This window comes from Myxine glutinosa, chromosome 14, assembly GCF_964187855.1.
Source record: "Myxine glutinosa chromosome 14, kmMyxGlut1.1, whole genome shotgun sequence".
NCBI classification, from domain to species: domain Eukaryota; kingdom Metazoa; phylum Chordata; class Myxini; order Myxiniformes; family Myxinidae; genus Myxine; species Myxine glutinosa.
The window spans coordinates 35,492,291-35,514,752 of NC_136274.1; the positions used below are offsets into that span (position 1 = coordinate 35,492,291).

The window sequence follows — 22,462 nt, forward strand, 5'->3', positions numbered from 1 at the left end:
TGAGTGAGTGAAAGGCCCTTGGAGTTAGCTTCATCGCGGGAGATTCCAATGATTCTGAACGCTTTGGTTTCAACAGCGTGAAGACGGGCTAGGTGTGAGGCAGGAGCACCAGACCAGAGGGGAGAGCAGTATTCCATAGAGCTGCGGATGAAAGCCTTGCATGTGGTGAGGAGCTCAGGTGTGCCAAGGAAGGACTTCGCACGACGGAGGATGCCCAGTCGGCGACTGGCTTTGGAGGCCAGATTTGAAATGAATTAAACACGGTGGGTTAGAAAGGTTCTTCTTCATTTTTGGTGGACGGACATAGCCAAATATTGAAGTGGCTTCACCGCTTAAATTTTTTTATCAAAGGGGTTCATTCTATGCTAAGAATGAACGTGTTGCAGTCCAAAACGGAGATGCATGATATCCATTTTTACGTTATTTCCATCTTTGAGCTGACCTTTTCAGCAGCGATTAATTTTTAGGCTGTGAAGCCGCTTCAATATTTGGCTACGTCCTTCCTTCCTTCCTTCCATATATCCGTCAAAATGAAGAACCTTTATAACCCACCGTGTTTAATTATAAAAGGTTCTAAAGGGCGATTCTAAAGGGCGGTTCTAAAGGGCAATTCTAAACTGTTCTAAAGTTGTCAGGATCTGGAAGTCCTGTAACTTACAAGGATTCCACACACTGCCAAACTATACCGCTTCCTTCACACAGGTGCGATGTTTTACGCTCGTGCACTTCCCATTGCCTCGTGAAGTGCGGGTCACATAACCTTGGGAACATTTTATAATGCGTTATGTTGTTTGTCGACACACCTACAAACTTGTTTTTGTTGTCGTTTTTTTTTTTTACCTAAAAGGTCACGTTCTAAAATTATCTTTATAACAATCTTTATCTTTATAACATATTCATTCATTCATTCAATCTGTCAACATTACATAGTTGTCTGATTGAAGCTCAGCACGTATTTATCGTGATATCAGCTGTCAAAAGGGGCAAACTAGTGCTTTCACCACGCTATTGCTCTGGCTTATGTGTGTCATTCTATAAACATCCTCAAACTGCTTCATGAATAGAATGCCAAAATGTAAAAATAAATAAATAAATATAAATAAATGGGTGAAATCAACAGGACGTCGATTCAGGTATGCTAACCACCATAGGAAGCAAGAAGCTGGGGTTTCAGCCATTAACCCTTTGTCAAAGAAAAGGCATCAACCCCCTTTTGCTCCAATGAAGGAGCCGCATCTCCATTAACCTCTTTTGTTGCTCCAATGCCCAAAACATCAGCTTCTCCGTTCTTTCCACAAAAGTTAATACATCTCGATCAACATCCTGTTGAGTTCATCCAATGTTCTACCTGTCCATCGGCCCATGTCGACACGAGCCTTCATCAGCAAGACTCATTCTTCATTTGAAAATCAGGCTGTTAGTAATTCATTTTGTTAACATTAATGGGGAATGCACACTCGCCTCAAACCTGTATAACCTGGGTTTGAATCCCGACAGAGCTATAAACTGTCGTCCCAGTATTTCAGTCAGATTAATTAATCAGTGTGTACAGTCCTTCACATGGATGTTAAACGGATGTCCCATCTTGCTGGCATTAGATGGTCGACTTTAACAATCCCAGTGTCCTTCGCGAAGAGTAGCGAAGCTATCACCAGCACCATAAACAAATTCCCAATTCCTGTCCCAACCAGCAGAGGGCATTGCATCAGTGGCACAGCCACACCCTCAGCCAATGATGCTACCACACAGCCTTGTGCTGCCTACGAAAGAAAGAAGCAAAGAGTAAAGATAGTGGCGGTTCATGTGCAGCCTGCGGCTGCTGGTTGCATCATTTTTTGGGGGCACGGCTGTGCCGCTGATGCAATGGCCTCGATTACCAGTCTGCTGGTACTCATTTTGCTGACCTCCGAAGGATGACAGGCTGAGTACACTCACCTGGTGTTAATTCAACGGCATGACAGGGGCTCCAACTCAGGACCCTAAGATCTCAAGCCAGCCACCTTAAGCATTAAGCCAACACCAGGCAATAAAGGTAGTCATCAGGAGGAACCTGGATAGGATTCTGGTTTCAGCTGCTATTCCTCTACCTTCAAACCCATCCAGGTACAGCCAAGCAAGTTAAAGCTAAAGTTAAAAAAATTTGTAAAGTTAAAAAAAAAAAAGGAAAGAATTCACTTCTCCTAAGACAGGTAGCTAAAGAAAGAAATGAAGAGTAAAGAGAGGAACATGAACAAAAAAGAAAAATCAAGAATAAGAAAGAATTAACAAATATGAAAAAGTGGAAAGAAGTGTGAAAGGAACAAAGACCAAAGAAATAGATAGATTTCAGCAGTTACTCCCCAATATTCAAATGTGACAACAGGTACAAGGTACCATAGATCTGTGAGCAGGGAGGCAATGTCCCCACAGCATCAGTGTATGGTACAAACAATCAAATTAAAGACCAAATACTACATGCCTACATGCAGTCATCAGAAGGAACCAGAATAAGCAAAGAGAAAAGATTGAGTCATCAGGCAAAACCTGGATAGGATTCGTGTTTCAGCAGAACACAATGAATAAGCACACCTACTCACCCACGCTGTGTTCTCTCTCAGGTAACACCCTTTGTATTCGATGACATTTGGATGCTTCAGTTTGGTTAAAAACTTGACTTCTTTAATAATGTCCTGCCATTTCTGCAAGAGAAAAACAGTCATGCTGTTTACTCAACAATGAAGAATTTTTTTTTTTTTTAAATAAGCGTCTCCAAAAGTATTCTTCTAAACAGGTTTTATTTTGAGGTAAAGAGGGTGGCATGGGGGGGGGGGGGGGAGTGGTAAGGTTCACCGCCAGGACATTTTGATACCTAGATGCTAATAGCACAAACTTTGAGGCAGAATAAAGCAAGTAGTTCAATGCCACCCTCAAATAAAACAGAAAGTTCAATGCAGTAAACAGTATGGCCTAACAGGACAGCCGAGACCTAGATGTATGCATACTCGCCTCTGAACCATCTAGCCCAGCTATAAACTGTCATTCTGGTGTTTCACAGGCAAGGCGAGGAAATCAATGTGTGTGACGCCCCTCAGAGGGACATTAAACCAGGTATCCCATCTCCCAACATTAGTTGGTGGGCATTAAATATCCCACGGTGTTCTTCGCGAAGAGTAGACGAGCTATTGTTGGCACCCAGAACAAATGATAAACTCCTGCTCTAACCTACAGGGGGCACTGCATCAGCAGCACAGCCACACCCCTAATCAACCAACAATGATACTCACAACCATGTACTGCATACAAAAAGAAGAAATAGTAAACAGTTGATGAAATGACTATCATACTTGTTGGGAATGAGGGGTTTATTACAGCAAAGAACGAGAAGTTATGAGCCACCAGTTCTGGAATACTTCAGGGCATTATGGATACAGAGTGGAATTGGGAAATATATCCGAGAAGGTAGTTGTCCAGGAGGCATGCTTAGGCGTTTAAATGAGTGATGGTTTTGAAAATCTGTTTATGAACCACCTTTAGAGGCCATTTTTCCCTGCAGAGCGGGGGATGGCCTTTTTTGGGCACCGTGGTCCCCTTTTTGAAGCAATGTTTTACAGCCAGATGCCCTTCCTGCTGCCAACCCTGTTAGTCGCCTCTTGCGACACAGGGAATTACCAGTGAACTGGTACTCAATTTGCCGACCTCGGAAGGATAACAGGCCCCCCTCAGCGCCCCCCCCCCCTGGCGTTAATTCAGCGATCGTCCAGGATTCAAACCCAGGATCCGAGGATCCCAAGCTGGCACGGACCTTAACCGCTAAGCCAACACTAGGCTTCTTTGAAAATCTGTTTATGCTTCATCTCAAATTAATGTAATCGCCACTTTTGAGACTTATATGGCTGACCATAGCAAAATAAAAGGTAAAAACGCGTGCATACGTACAGCTTGTGCAGTCCACCACGTACTCATTTTAAGTGACGAATGGGATTCATTGCAAACGACCAAGGAAAATTAGATCAATAATCATCTGTTCCCACGGCTCATTTTTGGCATTAAAAAAAAAAATCATCAGCATTTTAAAGTATTAATTCTGCATATCAAAGATAAGGATAGCTGTGTATATTCTTGGCTTTCTAGATAGGATGTGGTTAGGGTTAGCTTTTATTACCTCATTTGATTGTTTTCCATTGTATGACATTTTCTTAATTGCAACAACTTCACTTGTATGAACATTTCGTGCCTGCAAAAAAAACAACAAATATATACATACATATCCAATGTATATTCTGCAAAAAATAAAAAATATATAAAAAACCAAGGAACAAAACAACATCAAAAGTCTCAATGAAAAGGTTTTCATACTAAAAAACAAAAGTTACATAAAAAGTTTCTGGCATCTCAACAACTCACTCGAAACCTGAAACAAAACTTGACCGATAATCCTATTTCATGAAGTACTCATCCTGTCTGAATCAGCACCACGTTTGTTGCTATAAACCAAGATAAATACGCTTGAATCGTAATGAGATTTCTGCTCCTCCACTTACCATAACATTTAGGCGTAACCACAATTACTAAGTCTCCTCACACTACAGGGAAGGGAGATATTTTCCTGTTTCTTTGTTTCCTTCAACAATTACAATCGCACACCATTACTTCATTTGAGAGAGAAGACTTTTCAAACTTGGCCTTGGTCCAATAAACTCAGGCCCCTTTCTATCTTTTCAACTCAAGTCCTCATCAGGTGAGGTGTTATGGAGGTTGCATTTTATTCATGAGCAGTTAAATTTGGTGCAATAGTGCTTTCAAACAGCCTTTATAAAGACAATTACAACAAAGGGAAAACAGCTGGGGTGTAAAGGTTTCTGGCTTGCCATGCCTCTGTATTTCAACCATTCCAGCCAGGAACTCACAAAACACCTCACCTGACTAAAGCCTCTACACTGAAGCAGGTAAACATATTAGTGGGGGTCCTTGCAATTTTACAACAGCCAAAATAGGTCACAAAATGCAAGTGTTTGGTATGCCAAGCCATTATTTGTTTTACCAATACGGACAACACCTGCAGAAACATACCATTCCACAGTCACTACTGAAATTATTAATAGTAATAATAATAATAATAATAAAGTAGAACAGCACTCTTCAATATCGTCACACCGACCAATAGAATATGCCTTTGCCCCCATAATTACATATATATATATATATATATATATTGTTACAGACGCGGTGGTGGATGTTGGTTCACCGAGCGGTTTGGTATGACCGCGCCTGCACAAGTTACCCGATTATACTCGAACGTTGCCGAGTCGCGCTACGCTAGATCAATTGAGGAAAATGACACAACAGCTGGGTTAAAATGACACGACACCAAGGGTTCAGTTCTCAAGACCTCCGGAGGAGGTTATATTAAGGCGGAAGGTTAGATTACAACTACAAGAGGGACATCATAGAAAGACAGGCACTTAGACACACTTATATTAACCCCAACAGACGACAGATAAACGGGACAAAAGGCTGACTCACACGGGGATTGATGGCAAGGAAAGGCAGAATCGATGGCTCCAGGTGCACCTGGGCTCAGGGCAGAATCGACTCGGTCCGGTCCAGAGATGCAGGGAGGTCACAGCGCTCGGAAGGCGACGTTCTTTCTCCAAGCTGGGGGCGCATCTGACGTCACGTCCGGCAAGTGGCTGCGTATATCCGGCGGGGAGTGACACGCCCTCGGCTCGTTAGCTCCGCCCCAGATGGAATCGGTCCGCCCTTCTTATTGGGTGCGGCGGGTTTACCAGGCTCCGCCCTTGACGAGGAGCTGACAGCCAGCCCCTTCGTGGTAACCCCGTGGAGCGCATGGTCATGGCGGCTAACCGAGCCGGTGTGAGGACGCACACTCCCCCCGCGCCGCGCCCATTCTCCTCTGTTGTTGTAGTTGTTGTTGTTGTTGTTGTTGTTGTTTGGGGAAGAAGATGGGAGGAGGTATGGGAAGGTCCTAAACTCACTACTGGTGCCATATAATCACATTCTGGTGCAACGAAGAGTCAGAATTAATGGAAACGAGTCCTTAACTGACATAGACTAAGAATAACTAGCAAGATGTCCGAAAGTTGTCTACGTGAGATGCGGTGGACCTGGGCACGACATTTAATGGGGGAAAAAGGGGAAGGTCGGTTCTACAGAGTGTTGTTTACAGACAATGGGACTAGGGAATGGGGGATTGGGGATAGTTGGGGAGTATTGGGGAAATAGGGGAATATTTACAAGCGGATATGGAGGCCAAATTCCATATTCGCAACATTGCACCCTTCTCTACCCTCGGGGCGTCCCGACCCGATAAATTTTTACCTATTTTAGTGTGGCACTCAGATGTAGTTCCCTCTACTATTAACTCTACCCTGAGTGCGACAGTTTTACAGATATTCACAAATGAGTAAATATGTCCCCCTGCGACGTTGCACCCTTCTCCTCACAGAAACGCACCCACAGGATAACCGAATTGCGGAAAGAATTCGCAAACTAAACATACAGCCGGTAGGGAGCATTATTTACAAGACTACGCTGCTATTTACACTACGATCCAGGACCTGTTTTTTTTGGAGGGACACATGCAGATGTTATGCATAGAGAGAGCACGCATGCCAGCATCGATACACCAACCCACGAGTGCTCTGTGGCCTACGGCCTTTAATAATGTGCAGAGCACCCCTTCCAAGCATCAAAAGCACCACCCCATCACACAGTGAGCACCATCCGGTGCACCAATAAAGTGTTTATGAATCATTGTGTGGTGTCGCAGCCGGCCGATGTTCTGCCGCTGGTCTTGCCTTCGTGTGGTGCACTTGGCCTTCTTACTTCTTTAAAAAATCAAGAAAGGCGCCAACCGCGTCCATTTCTGTATTGTGGCCGTCAGGGGCCAACTAAGAGTGGTTCACCTGTTTGGCATAGGTGCCACGTTGACCCATAGGTCCTTCCACGGGTGGTGCTTGGCCGCAAAAGGACTGCGGTCCATTGTGGGTGGCCACAAACATTGCGGTCCATATGGTGTATCGATCCAAGCAGCAAGCAGCGAAAGTGCAGGCCCACAACTGCGGAGCCAGCACCTCTCTCTCCTCTCTCTCTCTGCCCCAAAGCCAGATCCTCGGAGGTGGGAGACAAAAGAAGCAGACAAGTGAGTAAGGTGGTAAGGGCGCAAAAGTGCACGCAATGTAAGGTAATGCACACTGGGGGCACATGGGAACCAGGTGAGACAGGTACGTTCCTACCGTACGCCCCCCCCCCCCCCCCCACCAGGTAACCTACATGGCCCCTCCCTTACCCCTTACTGTATCCACAAAACACAACACTACCCATAAACATCTACTTTACAAATCAACAACCATCCCTACTGTCTTCCCCGTTCCTCCCATAAACCAAATTCGTCTTCTCTCCCTCCTAACCAATCAAATTTGCCATTTTCAACTTTCATCAAAATTTGCCATCTCCAACTGAACATCATAATTTGCCATTACCAATTCATCATCAGTCCCTCCTAGGGAGGGAGAGATGGAATCACCCCAATGTCTCATCCACGTCGTGATGCGTCTCACAAATCCACACAATTCTCATTTCCTGCAACAGAACAAAGAAAACACAGGTGTGGAGTCATCATCATCACCACTGGTAAGTGGCTGCGTATGGTGCGACAGGTTCATCAATCCTAACTATTTCCTAAATGACTTTAACAACTTTACACTACCCGGGGTCTTTCTCCGGCCAAACCATTGGCCCTCTTACACTATGGGTTCTAAAAAACCAATTCCCATTGGCCAAACTGTGGTGCTTTTCAATTTGGGGTCTCACTCCCCCGATTCATCTCCCGGTGCCCTCGCACAATTTCTGGGCTGTGGCGTGTACCTCTCCCAGCGGGTCTACCCACCTGCACACCTCCACCACTGCAGTTGCCTCCGAGCTTACCTGCTCCTTACCCTAACCTAACTACCTGGGGAAGGCCCTCTGGCGCTCTCCCCACTCGGTGCCCTCTCTGGCACTGGGCTACCCGATCCACACCCGGGATCCTCAGGCACCCACTCACAACTACCGGCTCCCAGAGCCCACCTGCGGCCTCACCTGGCCGACATCCTCACAGTGGTGGAGTGCCCAACCAACTACACACACTAACAGGCTACACGCCCAGCCATTTCCACAACACTAATGCACCCATTCACAACACCATTCTGCAACCGCACCACAGATGCCAATATCCAACCACAATTTACCTGTACCCTCTACCTAACACTTACACTACCCGCCCCGGGTACTCGTGAAAGGGGTCCACTCTTCCCCCATCCACACCTTCGCACCATGCACACCACTCCGTACCACTTACTCCAACTCTCTCCACACACCTGTACTTGCACACCTGTGCTCTCACACCTGGTGCCACCTGCACCCTTCTCTCCCCAAGCGCATTCGCGCTGATCCACACACTCACTACTCACACACTGCTCCACTCACCTGTCCAGTTGCACACCTGTGCAATCACACCTGTCCAGTTCTCACACACACGGCATCATCTCATCTAACTACTCCCCTCTGAAACTTGCGCTTCCCAGTCGTCCCTTTAAACTATTGCGCTCCCACGTCATTATCATCCACACTAATCTACCTGCGTCCCCACTACAGGTATCAGTCACTAACTAAACTTAACGTCACCTAATGTCATCTTCGCTAGATCCCTATCAATATAACCTAACCCACCCGGGCTAGTTTTCACTGCCATCACCCCATAATCTAGTGCTCCTTTGCCCCCATATCTGTGAGGGATGGTGGATTTGCCATCCCACCACATCGGGGGTCTCTCTATCAATTTTGCTCGTCCAAATTCCAACCAATTCAAAAATTTTCCATTTACTGCCAATTCTATTCACTTTTCTAAATTTCGTTTCAAATCACTACCATCATCTGCCAACCACTACTGCCAATCCTTTGCCAATCATCAAATTTTGTTTTTCTCTAATTTTGGGGCCAAAACACTAACCTCATCACCCAGTCTACTCAATAATGCCTCTCGGTGCGCCAACTCCTATCCAAAGCCCAGCTTCGTAAAGCCAAGCCATGAATGCGGGTTGTTCTGTGCCAGCGGCTGGATGCGTCCGGCACTCGGTGCAGGGACGGGGGCTTACCCGGGCCGAGATCCCACGCACCACCTCGGCGTGGAGCCATCCCCTGGCTCGATCTCGACCTGCCGGAATGCCTCAACAAAAAGTGGTCGCCATGACGACCCTTCCTGTCCAGCCGCCCGCTCCGCCTAGTGGAGCACTGACGCGGCCGTTCAAAGCGAGGCCCCGCACGCACCGAGGGCCCGATTCGGCTAAAAGTCGACCTAACCTCTAACCCGTGTAACGTCGATGCTTCACCTGCATGCTTACACCCCGCAGCCCGTTCCTTGCTCACACATCCAGCCGTGCCCATGCTCCTCGTACCTTTCCTTACACACCCAGGTACACCCATTCCACTCACAGCCTTGGTCACACACCTGACCACCGAACACTTTGGCACACATTCGTTGGTAGCACACCTCACCAACACACCTCTTCGCACCCCCTCCTCGGTCACCTCCTCTGTGACAATCACAGGTGTGCTCTCATTCGCACACCCAACCACGTGCCTCACTACCAATTCCAGCGTGCATTCCCACTCACGCTCTACCATTCCAGGTGTGCATCCTTCCATCCCAGGTGTACATCCTCGCTCACCTGTCACAACCAACTCACTCTCCTTGTCACTCTCACTACTCTCACCTCCATTCTTGACAGCGCACTCACCCTTACTCGTGACAGCGCACTCTTTCCCCATGCACCTGTCCGTTACACACCTCTCTCGCGCACACTCTTGCGCACACTCTCCCGTCACACCCTCTGCAACACTCACCACAGGCGTGCCTTCTTCCTTGCCTTTGACAGCGCACTCTTTCCCCATGCACCTGTCCGTCACACACCTTTCTCGCGCACACTCCTGCGCACACTCTCCCGTCACACCCTCTGTAACACTCACCACACCGCGCTTCCATGTGCTCCCTCGCACACGCGCTACGACCGACTCACTCTCGCCAGCACCCTCACTCCTTGGCACGCACTTTTTCCTCACACACCCCAGAGTCGGACTTTCTCGCACACCTCCTTTTTTGCACACCAGACCTGTCGCACACTTCACCCACGGCCTCTCACGAACACCCGGGTCCATCTCGACCCCCAAGCTTCTTAAATCCCCTGGCGCATCATACGCACGACCATATTGGTCACCACTTACACCGGGTCCTCTTCCTCTTCGCTTCTCCTCCATCACCTGCGAATCCCTCATCCGGTTAATGAGCACATCATCACGATCCAAACACAGACTTTGGACCAATTCTTTTATCTCCTCTTTTATCTCTTTCTTATCCCCTCTCCGTCTCTTCTTAATTTCGCTCACCCCTTTTTCCACTTCTTCTAATTTCTGCTTCACCTCTTTTATTCCCCGGTACGTCTCCTCTAGCTCGTCCTCCAAGGCTACCTTGACCGTTTCCATATGCGTCCTCACCTGCCGGTCCTTCGTCTCCATTACCTCTATCACCTCGTCCAGCCTCGTTGTCAGTCCCTCACGTACCGTCTGACACTCTTTTTTAATTACCCCTACGTCCTTTTTCATCTCCTTCTGTGTCGATTTTAAACCCTCTATTACCGCTGTGTTCTTCTTTACCTGGCCCCCAACTCCTTTTGTCCCACTGTCAGTTGTTCTACTCCCAGCGTCAACTCCTCTATACCACCTTGCAATTTTACAGTCCCCTTTCTCACCTCCTTCTCCATGCGCTCCTTACAGTGCCTCACCTCCTCGCGCACTCCTCCGACCTCCTCACTCACACCTCTTCTGATCTCCTCTCCCATCACTTGCATCTCCTGCCCAGATGCCACCCTCATCTGCTCCATTTCCTCCCTGTGAGCATCCAGTTTGGTTTCTACCCCCATTCTGACCCCCTCTATCTGCTGCCCCATTTGGTTAACTTCCCTTTCCGCTTGGTCCCTCATGTCCCTCAATTTGCCTTCCATCCTGTTTTCTAACCCCTCTAACCCATTTTTCACTCCCTCTATCTGATTCTCCTGGGCAGCCATTCTATTTTCTACCCCCATTAACCCATTTTCACCTCTTTTATCCCGTTGTCTAACCCCTCAAATTTGTCGTCTAACTTCCCAAATTTCTTGTCTAATCCCTTAAAATTATTGTCTAACCCCTCACCGGTACCCCTCGCTTCGTCCCTCATTACCCCCAATTGCTCACTCTGAGCCCTCGCTTCGTCCCTCATTGCCCCCATTATTCTGTTTTCCATTTCTTCATTATTCTTGTCCATAAGGGCCTTCATTTGCATAAAAATCAAGTTCAAATCCACCGGGGGCGCTGCCACGGTCGCGGGCGCGGTGACCAGCGAGGCGCCATTTTGTGCGTTTGCTACCCTCGCTGCTTCGCTCTCCTCGCGTCCCTCAATTTGGTCCTGGACCGACCCTGCCTCACTCTCCACTACCGGACCCCAGCCGACTTGGTCTGCCATAGCGCGACTTTCAAAATTCGGGTTTTTATTTCCGTATAACAAAATCAAATTTCGCCGTTATAATTTCGTCGAGCGCAGTAAACGCGCTCCGGATCGATTCTACCTCCCAAAGTTTGGGCCTAACAAATTTAGTCCCGGGTCCGAATTCCACTCCTCGACACCAATTGTTACAGACGCGGTGGTGGATGTTGGTTCACCGAGCGGTTTGGTATGACCGCGCCTGCACAAGTTACCCGATTATACTCGAACGTTGCCGAGTCGCGCTACGCTAGATCAATTGAGGAAAATGACACAACGGCTGGGTTAAAATGACACGACACCAAGGGTTCAGTTCTCAAGACCTCCGGAGGAGGTTACATTAAGGCGGAAGGTTAGATTACAACTACAAGAGGGACATCATAGAAAGACAGGCACTTAGACACACTTATATTAACCCCAACAGACGACAGATAAACGGGACAAAAGGCTGACTCACACGGGGATTGATGGCAAGGAAAGGCAGAATCGATGGCTCCAGGTGCACCTGGGCTCAGGGCAGAATCGACTCGGTCCGGTCCAGAGATGCAGGGAGGTCACAGCGCTCGGAAGGCGACGTTCTTTCTCCAAGCTGGGGGCGCATCTGACGTCACGTCCGGCAAGTGGCTGCGTATATCCGGCGGGGAGTGACACGCCCTCGGCTCGTTAGCTCCGCCCCAGATGGAATCGGTCCGCCCTTCTTATTGGGTGCGGCGGGTTTACCAGGCTCCGCCCTTGACGAGGAGCTGACAGCCAGCCCCTTCGTGGTAACCCCGTGGAGCGCATGGTCATGGCGGCTAACCGAGCCGGTGTGAGGACGCACACTCCCCCCGCGCCGCGCCCATTCTCCTCTGTTGTTGTAGTTGTTGTTGTTGTTGTTGTTGTTGTTTGGGGAAGAAGATGGGAGGAGGTATGGGAAGGTCCTAAACTCACTACTGGTGCCATATAATCACATTCTGGTGCAACGAAGAGTCAGAATTAATGGAAACGAGTCCTTAACTGACATAGACTAAGAATAACTAGCAAGATGTCCGAAAGTTGTCTACGTGAGATGCGGTGGACCTGGGCACGACATTTAATGGGGGAAAAAGGGGAAGGTCGGTTCTACAGAGTGTTGTTTACAGACAATGGGACTAGGGAATGGGGGATTGGGGATAGTTGGGGAGTATTGGGGAAATAGGGGAATATTTACAAGCGGATATGGAGGCCAAATTCCATATTCGCAACAATATATATATATATATATATATATATATATATATATATATATATATATATATATATATGCCCCTTTGCCACCATCGATCACACCATCCTCCTCACCCGACTTGAATCCACCTTTAACGTTACCGGCACTGCCCTCTCTTGGATTAAATCATACCTCTGACAGACGCCAGTTCATCTCCATCAATAACTGCAAATCCGCCACTGCTCCCCTCCCCCAAGGTGTCCCCCAAGGTTCAGTTCTTGGCCCCCTCCTCTTCATCCTTTACCTGTCCCCCCTCGGTCACTTAATCCGCCGTCATGGTCTCCAATTCCACTGCTTCGCCGATGACATCCAGCTTTTCATCTCCACCAAGTCCGTCTCCACCGACACCCACTCTATCCTGACAAACTGCATCTCTGAAATAAAATCCTGGCTTCAAATCAACTTCCTCAAACTTAACTGTGATAAATCTGAAATAATCATCATTGGCCCAAAAAACGCTCACAAAATCCACCCATAACTTTGCCCTCAACATCGACGGTATCCCAGTATCCACCTCCCCTCTCATCCGGAATCTTGGCGTCATCTTTGACCAAACCCTGTCCTTCGACAAATACACTAAACAGATCACAAAGACAGCCTTCTTTCACCTGAAAAACATCGCCCGTCTCCGCTCATCCCTCTCCTCCACGGCTGCAGAAACCCTCATCCACGCCTTCATCACCTCCCGTCTTGACTACTGCAATAGCCTCCTCTATGGTTCACCCTCAACAATCACCAATAAACTCCAATACATTCAGAACTCCGCTGCCCGTCTACTCACCCATTCCCGGACCCGTGACCACATCACCCCCGTCCTTTACAAGCTTCACTGGCTCCCCATCTCCCAGAGAATCCAGTACAAAATCCTCCTCTTGACCTACAAAGCCCTCCATAACCTGGCCCCATCCTACCTGGCTGACCTCCTCTCCAGACACACTCCCACCCGCAACCTCCGCTCTGCTGGTACCAACCTCCTGACCCCCCCCCCCCCCCCCCCCCATCCGGACCAAATTCAGATCCTGGGGGGACAGGGCCTTCTCCATCGCTGCTCCCACCCTCTGGAACTCACTACCTCACACCATCAGAGCTGAGACTCCTCCTCACTCACCACATTCAAAACATCACTCAAGACCCACCTGTTCAGCACTGCATTCAACATTCAACCCACAGCATTTAACCCCTGACTATCACTTCTCCTTCTCCCTCCTTTTGCTTTAAATATTTCCCTATTGATTCTTGTCTTTTTGCAATTGTTGTTTTCATGTTTTGTTATGCATTATGTTTTGCACTCTGTCAAAGCGCCTTTGGGCTTCATGAAAAGCGCTATACAAAATAAATGAATTATTATTATTATTATTATATATACTAGGGCATTGCCCGTACTATATCTATATCTAAAATTATATCCCCCCCCTCTATTTACATGAAATGGTTTGGTCCAAAGCGAACGGCTTGCGAGTCCGGTGACAATCCCCCCCCCTCTATTTACATGCAATGGTTTGGTCCAAAGCGAACGGCTTCCGGAGTTTGGTAAAGAAATCGCCATCGCGTGCACAAACGCGCAGGAAAGCGAATGAATCGCAAATTCGTTTTTATTAGTTTTAAAACATCGTTTAACGCCAACATAGCGCCAACATAGTTTGCAAACGTGAAATAAATGAATACGCTCTCAAATGTGCCGTCCGAGGCAGAGTGTGTCCGCCACGTTCGGCACACGCGATCGTTCGCTGCTCTCTGATTGGTTGAATCGTTTTTTGGACATAGCTCGGTAAGTAATTGTCCGATTAATATGAAACCTTGAAAAAGGCACATCCTCGGGTCCCCAGCAATATACCTGGCAAGTTAAAAGTATATCGGACCCGTGGTTGTCGAGAAACAGCGGTCACAGACAAACAGACGTACAAACGTACAGACAGAGATTACTGGAATTATAGATTATATATACTTGTACCAAGTTTGATTTAAATCCCTTCAGCTGTTCTCAAGTATCGCATTTTTCCCTGACGTGACCTCTGACCTTGAACGCCAAAATCTAACAAGTTAGTCTTTGCATCATAATATATACTTATACCAAGTTTGGTCAAAATCCCATCACTGGTTCACAAGCTAGCGCAGTAACAGAGTTTTTACCTTACATACATAACCTCTGACCTCTTGACCCTAAAATCGAATCAGTTCATCTTTACATCATAGTACATACTTGATCCAAGTTTGATTTAAATACCTTCAACCGTTCAAGTTATGGTGGTAATTAAAACCTATCACGGACGCACCAACGGATAGAGGGAGGGACAACCCAAAAACATAATGTCTCTGGCAACTTTGTTGGTAGAGGCCTACAAATCATCAGGGTATTTACACTTTATGTAAAACAAAGAAAGTTCTCCCTACAGAAAACAAAACTAGAACAGCACTTGGTATAACCAATACCTCTGCCAGGCTGAACAGTTTACATTTTGTATCCCACCGATAGGCCGGGTCTGCATCCGGACCTTAACAAACATCTAAGCGGCTTGTTCTTGTCACATACCCAACTCATCAATCATGTTGTCATAATCTGTCCACAACTTTGAAATATCCTGCTCACAAACAAACAAGAAGACGTCATGCAGAGAACGATACTTGCAAAATCCACCCACCCCCTCCCCCTCCACCCACCCCCTCCGCCTCCTCCCCCACCCCCCCCCCCCAAAAGGTTGCCATTCATCCATCAAATTGTCCATTTCATCAAGATTAAAATTCACGATCTTGATCAAAGCTCGGGTTAATAGGATGTAAAATGACAATTTTTCAGATGAAAATTGATGATTTTAGAAGTTTGACCTTGAGTTTACCTTTTGACCTCAAAAATAGTTCGTTTCCCTATTTAGTGACTCAATGTGCCAATGCTGTTCTACTTTCAAGTCAATCGGATGAAAATTGACAGTTTTTCAGATGGAAATTGATGATTTTGGAAGTTTAACCTTTTGACCTCAAAAATAGTTAATTTCCCAATTTAGTGACTCAATATACAAATGCTGTTCTATTTTCAAGTCAATCAGATGAAAATTGATGGGTTTTTTCAGATGAAAATTGACGATTCAGAAAGTTTGACCTCGAGTTGACCTTTGACCTTTTGACCCCAAAAGTTGGTTTCCCAATTCAGTGAGGCACTATTCAAATGCTGTTCTATTCTCAAGTCAATTGGATGAAAATTGATCTTGGAAATTTGACGTTGGGTTGACTTTTGACCACAAAAATAGTTGGTTTCCCAATTTAGTGACAATGTGGAAATGCTGTTCAATTTTCAAGTCAATTGGATTTAAAATGGCGATTTTAGAATTTGACCTCCAGATGACCTTTGACCTCAAAATCAATAGGCTTCTCAATTGTGACGACCTCTACAATTCGGTGAAGTTTCGTGAAGATCGGTTGAAAATTGTGACCTGTAGGTGACAGACAGACAGACACAGAATAACGCACAAGACCAACCAATATACTTGGTAACTTGGTTCGCAGGTAACAAACCAGAGGAGCGAAAACATAACCTCCATCCACCTTCAGTGGTGGAGATAATTAGAGAAATGAAATAAAAGTGGTAAATCAAAAGATTAAAAATTGTGGAACACTACAGAGAACAATTACCTTGGAAATGTGGTTAAAAATTTACAGGAAAGAAGGTTTACAATTTTTTGGCAATAAATGATTTGCCAAGATTGTACCAGCTGATCAATCTTAGACCTGACCTACCTATTATTGGCATGCACGCATCCTTAAAACTTTGAAAATAAAATGCAGACAAAGGCACACATCCTTAAAACTATGAAAATAAAATGCAGACAAAGTATTAAGTGTGCAACCCCATCCCCGGACATTAGACTCCCGTATTCCTCCACGATGGAATACAGAAAACAACAAAGGAAAGTGAAAAAACTCTAGGATCCACTGCACACTCACAAAATAGACGGCTCCAAAACTTCCATGACCAATTTCTTTGAGATCGCAGAATAACTTTTCAGGATCCTCTTTGCAAAACAATTCTGCAATTTCTGGGTCTCTCAAACTGCCTGCACGAGCACTTGATGGCATCTCTTCTACGGGTGTTGAAGGGATGTCACAGTTCAAAAACAATAATTTGATTAGGTTCCACAAGGAACGTAAAGGGCAGATAGTGTCTACCGTTCAACTTTGAAATCAAAGTGACGACAATGTCTGACGGGCAAACAAATTGCATCGCAACAGTCATAAAACATGTAATTTGATAACAAAGTTCAATAATGCAGACGTACAATGTACAAAGATCAACGAAAACTCCAACTACCATTTTAACCGCCCCAATTATTCCCACCTTGTGGGGCAGAATAGGAGGGGAAGGTTTTTGGCCCAAGTCCTTCACGGACCAGCTGGGCCTTTTGACCAAGGTTAATTTGGACAGAAATTTTGCAATGTGTTCAGGATGGTGGTGATAACTCACCGACTCTTCCCCCAAAAAGGCCGTGGGACATTTTATGTCAAACTACAAACACAGAGAGACAGATGGGACACCCAGCTTAGTGTCTGTCCATCGAGTCAAGGCCAAAGGCCTTGTAGGCTTTGAGTAGTTCTGATATTTCAAAGAATTGTCTGGGAACCACAAATAATGACCAATCCATGGATGACCTTGGAGGTCAGCGCAGACGTCATGGCTGATGGTGTGGCCGAGAAGTTCAACATACTGAAGCTCATGCAGTAGCTGATCATAGAAATAGACATGCGGATTCATTTTGACGATCCTTCCAGAGTGAAGCACAAGCCTCCACTCGGAGAGGAGAGATAAAATGTGGATTACGCATGTGTAGGAAGTCAGAAAGCTGGGTATGGTGGCGACCTTGTATTGCACAGGCAGTGAATGTGGCAAGCAGTGCATGATGCCAGACTGTGTTGAATGCCAAAGATGTCCAGAGAGACGGTCCGAACCTCTTGTTTGGGATTTAAGGCCTCCAACCATTGCTACGAGAAGGGCAGCACCATGTGCAGAGTTGAGTGAATGGGCTGGAATCATAACTGATGGTCAAAGATCAAGCTTTTTTAAAAGTTTGCTTTTGTTCTTTATCATCAGGCTAAATCACTGAGTTTGAGCCACTGTCAATCCCTTGATTAACACCAGGTAGGTTGACTCAGCCTGTCATCCTTCCGAGGTCGGCAAAATGAGTACCAGATTGTTGGGATGAATGAGCCATTCAAGTATCCAGCGTCGTCTAATATTGTGCTCAAAATAGCCTCGGAAACTGCTTCGGCAGCCCCATGCATCAGAAGATGCAAAAGGAGTGGTCTTCTTCTTCTTCTTCACTGGTGTATAGTTGATAAGATGTGTTTTTATAACGTTCTTGTGAACAGGTGTGATGCGTGTTGACTTACAGGTTGACGGGAGATGAGCAACGGAGGACATGCTGAAGAGCACAAACACAAGAAGAGCAAAAGAGCAGGATTTGAAAACATGGACACCAACGATATAGCTGTGCCCAAGTAGGGTCATGGCTGGACAGACCTTTCTCCACCTCCAGCACCGAGGACAGTCCAGCGCATTGTGCGAGGGTGGCATGCACCAGACATGGACTTGACACTGGGCACCGCCATGACTTCGAGGAGGGAGAGTTCAGCCTCGAGATTAACAAGTATGATCATCTATCTTTTCTGGCTTCATGCTCAATGATGGACAAACACCTGTTGCGGCCTCATGGAACGACCGAAAGCCGCCCTCAATCGGGTTAACCTGCCATGTTGAGAAAGCAAGCTGTTTGAGTTGTTCAGTCTGCCATTAACACACCTCAAGTTTCGTTTTCGAGGCAAACTCTGGAATTTTCAGAACCTCGTTCTGTTAGGACCGACAGCATAGGAGGGAGGGGGTTGGAGTGGGTTGGAGGTGGGGGTGGGTGGAGGTGGAAGATGGGGGGTAGTGGAGGATGAGGGATGGTGGGTAGAGGAGGTGGGGGATGGGGGGGTGGGAGTGGTGGGGGTTTGGGGCAGGGGGTGGAAGTGGTAGGGGATGGGGGTAAAGGGGGTGGAAGTGGGTTGGAGGTGGGGGTGGGTGGAGGTGGAGGATGGGGGGTGATGGAGGTGGGGGATGGTGGGTGGAGGAGGTGGGGGATGGGGGGATGGGAGTGGTGGGGGTTTGGGGCGGGGGGGGGGTGGAAGTGGTGGGGGATGGACGTGGGTGGAGGTAGGGATGGTGGGTGGAGGAGGTGAGTGGTGGGGGGGTGGGGGTGTGGGGGGGTGGGAGTGGTGGGGGGTGGGGTGGGGAGGTGGAGGCATGGGGGCGGGGACGTGGAGGCGGGGAGGTGGAGGCATGGGGTTGGGGGTGGAGGGGGAGGATTGTGGGTGGAGGTCGAGTGGGGGGTGGAGGTCGAGTGGGGGTGGGGGTGGAGGTCGAGCAGGAGGGTTGAGGTCGAGTGGGGGGGTTGAGGTCGAGTGGGGGGGTTGAGGTCGAGTGGGGGGGTTGAGGTCGAGTGGGGGGGTTGAGGTCGAGTGGGGGGGTTGAGGTCGAGTGGGGGGTTGAGGTCGAGTGGGGGGTTGAGGTCGAGTGGGGGGTTGAGGTCGAGTGGGGGGGTTGAGGTCGAGTGGGGGGTTGAGGTCGAGTGGGGGGTTGAGGTCGAGTGGGGGGTTGAGGTCGAGTGGGGGGTTGAGGTCGAGTGGGGGGTTGAGGTCGAGTGGGGGGTTGAGGTCGAGTGGGGGGTTGAGGTCGAGTGGGGGGTTGAGGTGGAGTGGGGGGTGGCGGTGGAGTGGGGGGTGGAGGTGGAGTGGGGGGTGGAGGTGGAGTGCGGGATGGAAGTGGAGTGCGGGGTGGAGGTGGAGTGGGGGCTGGAGGTGGAGTGGTTGGAAGGGTGGAGGTAGAGGGGGTGGAGGTGGAGTGGGGGGGAGGATGGAGGCCGAGTGGAGGTTGGGGGGCGGGGGCGGGGGGAGACCTGCGGGCTGCGCGGACGCCCAAGACAACCACGAGGTACATCTTGATCTTTGGGCACCCGGAATCGTGCCAGAAAACGGATTAATATCACAAATGGTTTCTGATGCAACAAACCGGCAAAATATCGTGAAAGATCGAAAAACAATAATAATAACAACAATGATAATATTAATAACATCCGATCTGGCCGGTGCACAGGACACCACACCCTGGGTTCATCGAGACGCAGCACCACCATTGGGCGGCTTTTTGTACGAAAATGAATCAGCCATCCTGTACACGTCACGCCATCACACAAATTGTTTACGATGTCAATGAAAAACTCAAGCATCGCACCTTGACCCGCGTAAAGAGCGCAAACTCGCCAAATATGCCCAACATCACCTGTTCACAGACTCGCCCTTTATCATGCCAACGCCTCACGGCCTTTTTCCAAGATTTCCCGTATGCTCGTCCAACAGAAGGTAAGCCTGCCCACCTGGCAGCGGGAACGTATCCGGCCAGGCTCGCCTCAGCCCGCCCGTTGAGGCCTCTGCACCTTGACAAAAAAACAAAAGCGACGCATTTCCTCAAGATGGCGCCGCTGCCACGCATGCGCACTGGGTCGCCATTGGCGTGACGTCACCAAGCCCCGTCGTGAGGAAGAGAAGAGATCATCACAGGGCGTCACGTCGGAGCACCACGGTACCACCCAAAGTAGCGCAGGCAGCTTCCAAATATCCACATACGGGTAACAAACAGCGAGACAGGAAAATGAGCTTGTGAGTGTTTCTTTCAGGGAACCATGAGGGATCAAAATGTCTACAATGATGCAAAAGCCTTGTGAGTGTCAAAGAGGGAAGAATTGTGTTTGGATGTTGGCTCGTACTCATGTTATACAGGGTCGTCGCCAGGATTCCACAGGGGGGGGGGGGGGGGCAGATCCGGCCAATCAGTGTGGGATACAAAACGTAAACTGTTCCACCTGGTGTGGTGGAGGTATGCTCTCTGCCAAGTGACCTAGTTATCTTCGGTGTGCCCTCCACCCACAATCGTCTGCACTTGGGTACATTTTATTGACGCTGAACATAATTATTACCTCCGCCACGAAAGGTGGATGGATGTTATGTTTTCACCCCTGTTTGTTTGTTACTTGGCAAAAAAATTGTTATTTACATGTTGATCACTCCGGTTTGTGTGTTTGTTTGTCTGTCCGCTCACTTATACTTGCCTACAGGTCACAATTTTAAACCGATCTTCACGAAACTTCACCAAATGATAGAGTTCGTGGTCCGACAAAATCCTGTTTCTTTTTTAGGTCAAAAGGTCAAAAGGTCAACCACCTTTTAAAAAATTTCTAAAATCCTTAATTTTCATCCGATTCACTTGAAATTTGAATGGGATTTACATATCAGCAAACTGAATTCAACCACCAACTATTTTTGAGATCAACATAGGTCATAAGGTCAACATAGGCCAAAGGTCAACCACTTTTTTCGAATTTCTAAAATCGTCAATTTTCATCCGATTGACTTGAAATTTGAAAAGGATTTTCATATCAGGTTAGTGAAACCAACCACCAACTATTTTTGAGGTCAACAGAGGCCAAAAGGTCAACATAGGCCAAATTTCTAAAATTGTCAATTTTCATCCGATTAACTTAAACTTTGAAGACGATTTGCTTATCAGGTCACTGAATTCAACCACTAATTATTTTTGAGGTCAAAAGGATGCTCTACTGAGTGCCATTCGACTTTGTTCTGTTTTGCCAATGTCGCTCCATGAGTGATTTTTCATGTGTTTGTTTGTCTGTCCGTCTGTCTTTGAACAAGATATCTCAAAAGGTTGTGGACGGGTTCGGACGAAATTTGGCAGAGAGGTAGTGTATGTGACACGGACGAAATGATTAGATTTTGGTGAAGATCCGGATTCGGATCCAACTAGTATAATTTTTTAAGTGATTCTTCACCATTGGGAGATTGGGCCAAAAATGATACATTGCAGGATATCTCAAAAAGTTGTGGACGGATTGGACGAAACTTGGTGGATAGGTTGTGTGTCTGACAAAGACGATTCGATTCGATTTTGATGAAGATCTGAATATGGATTCGGATACGTTAATTTTTTAATTTTTAAGTGATTCTTCACCATTGAGGGATCGGGCGAAAAGCGATATATAACATGATATTTAAAAAAGCTATCGATGACTTATGACTAAACTTGATGGACGAGTTGGTTCGGTGACAAGAACAAGCCGATTAGATTTTGATTCAGATCCGAATCCAGATCCGGCCTATCAGTGGGATACAAAACGTAAACTGCCCAGCCTGGTGGAGCTCGACCTCGTGCCCTTCTAGTTGTAATTTAAATCACAGTTTAAAAATAGGGGCAATACGCCTGGGCGCTCAACTGGTAGTATAAGGCAGTATACTACATGGAATAAAGGTATTGTAAACAGTATCGATGTATTTTAAACCAATGTCAATGTTTGGTTGCTCGGAGACAGGGCAGCATGTAGAATCATACTGTGGTAATCAATCATGAGACAACAAGCAAACAAAAAATAAGTTCCGATGTCGTGAACAACCTTTGGTACATCACGGGTGATGAAGATTGTGGTCAAGTTTCATGAAAATTATGTGTGTAGTTTCGGAGAAGAGAGCAAATACATATTTTGGAGGTTAAACCTACCCCCCCCCCCCCATCCCCCCGGCACCCCTCCCCTGCCCGCCCATAGACCCCCTCAGATCCTGATGTTTCTAATGCC

General features: G+C 47.3%; 1 protein-coding gene across 5 annotated transcripts in view; it reads right to left on the minus strand.

Annotated features, from left to right (window-relative positions):
• Positions 1 to 22,462, minus strand: part of LOC137439615 (serine/threonine-protein kinase TAO1) — a 71,638-nt gene that overhangs the window by 24,855 nt on the left and 24,321 nt on the right. For 2 of the 5 annotated variants that reach the window (XM_068135539.2, XM_068135540.2), the window contains exons 1-4: positions 20,101 to 20,342; positions 16,734 to 16,870; positions 4,142 to 4,213; positions 2,577 to 2,678 (exon numbers count right to left, since the gene is read on the minus strand). In XM_068135539.2, the coding sequence (XP_067991640.1) occupies positions 2,577 to 2,678; positions 4,142 to 4,213; positions 16,734 to 16,865 (306 nt within the window). In that variant the 5' untranslated portion in view covers positions 16,866 to 16,870; positions 20,101 to 20,342. Of the gene's footprint in view, positions 1 to 2,576; positions 2,679 to 4,141; positions 4,214 to 16,733; positions 16,871 to 20,100; positions 20,343 to 22,462 lie in introns of those variants that run through there. The other 3 variants (XM_078768467.1, XM_068135541.2, XM_078768468.1) reach the window with 3 other exon arrangements.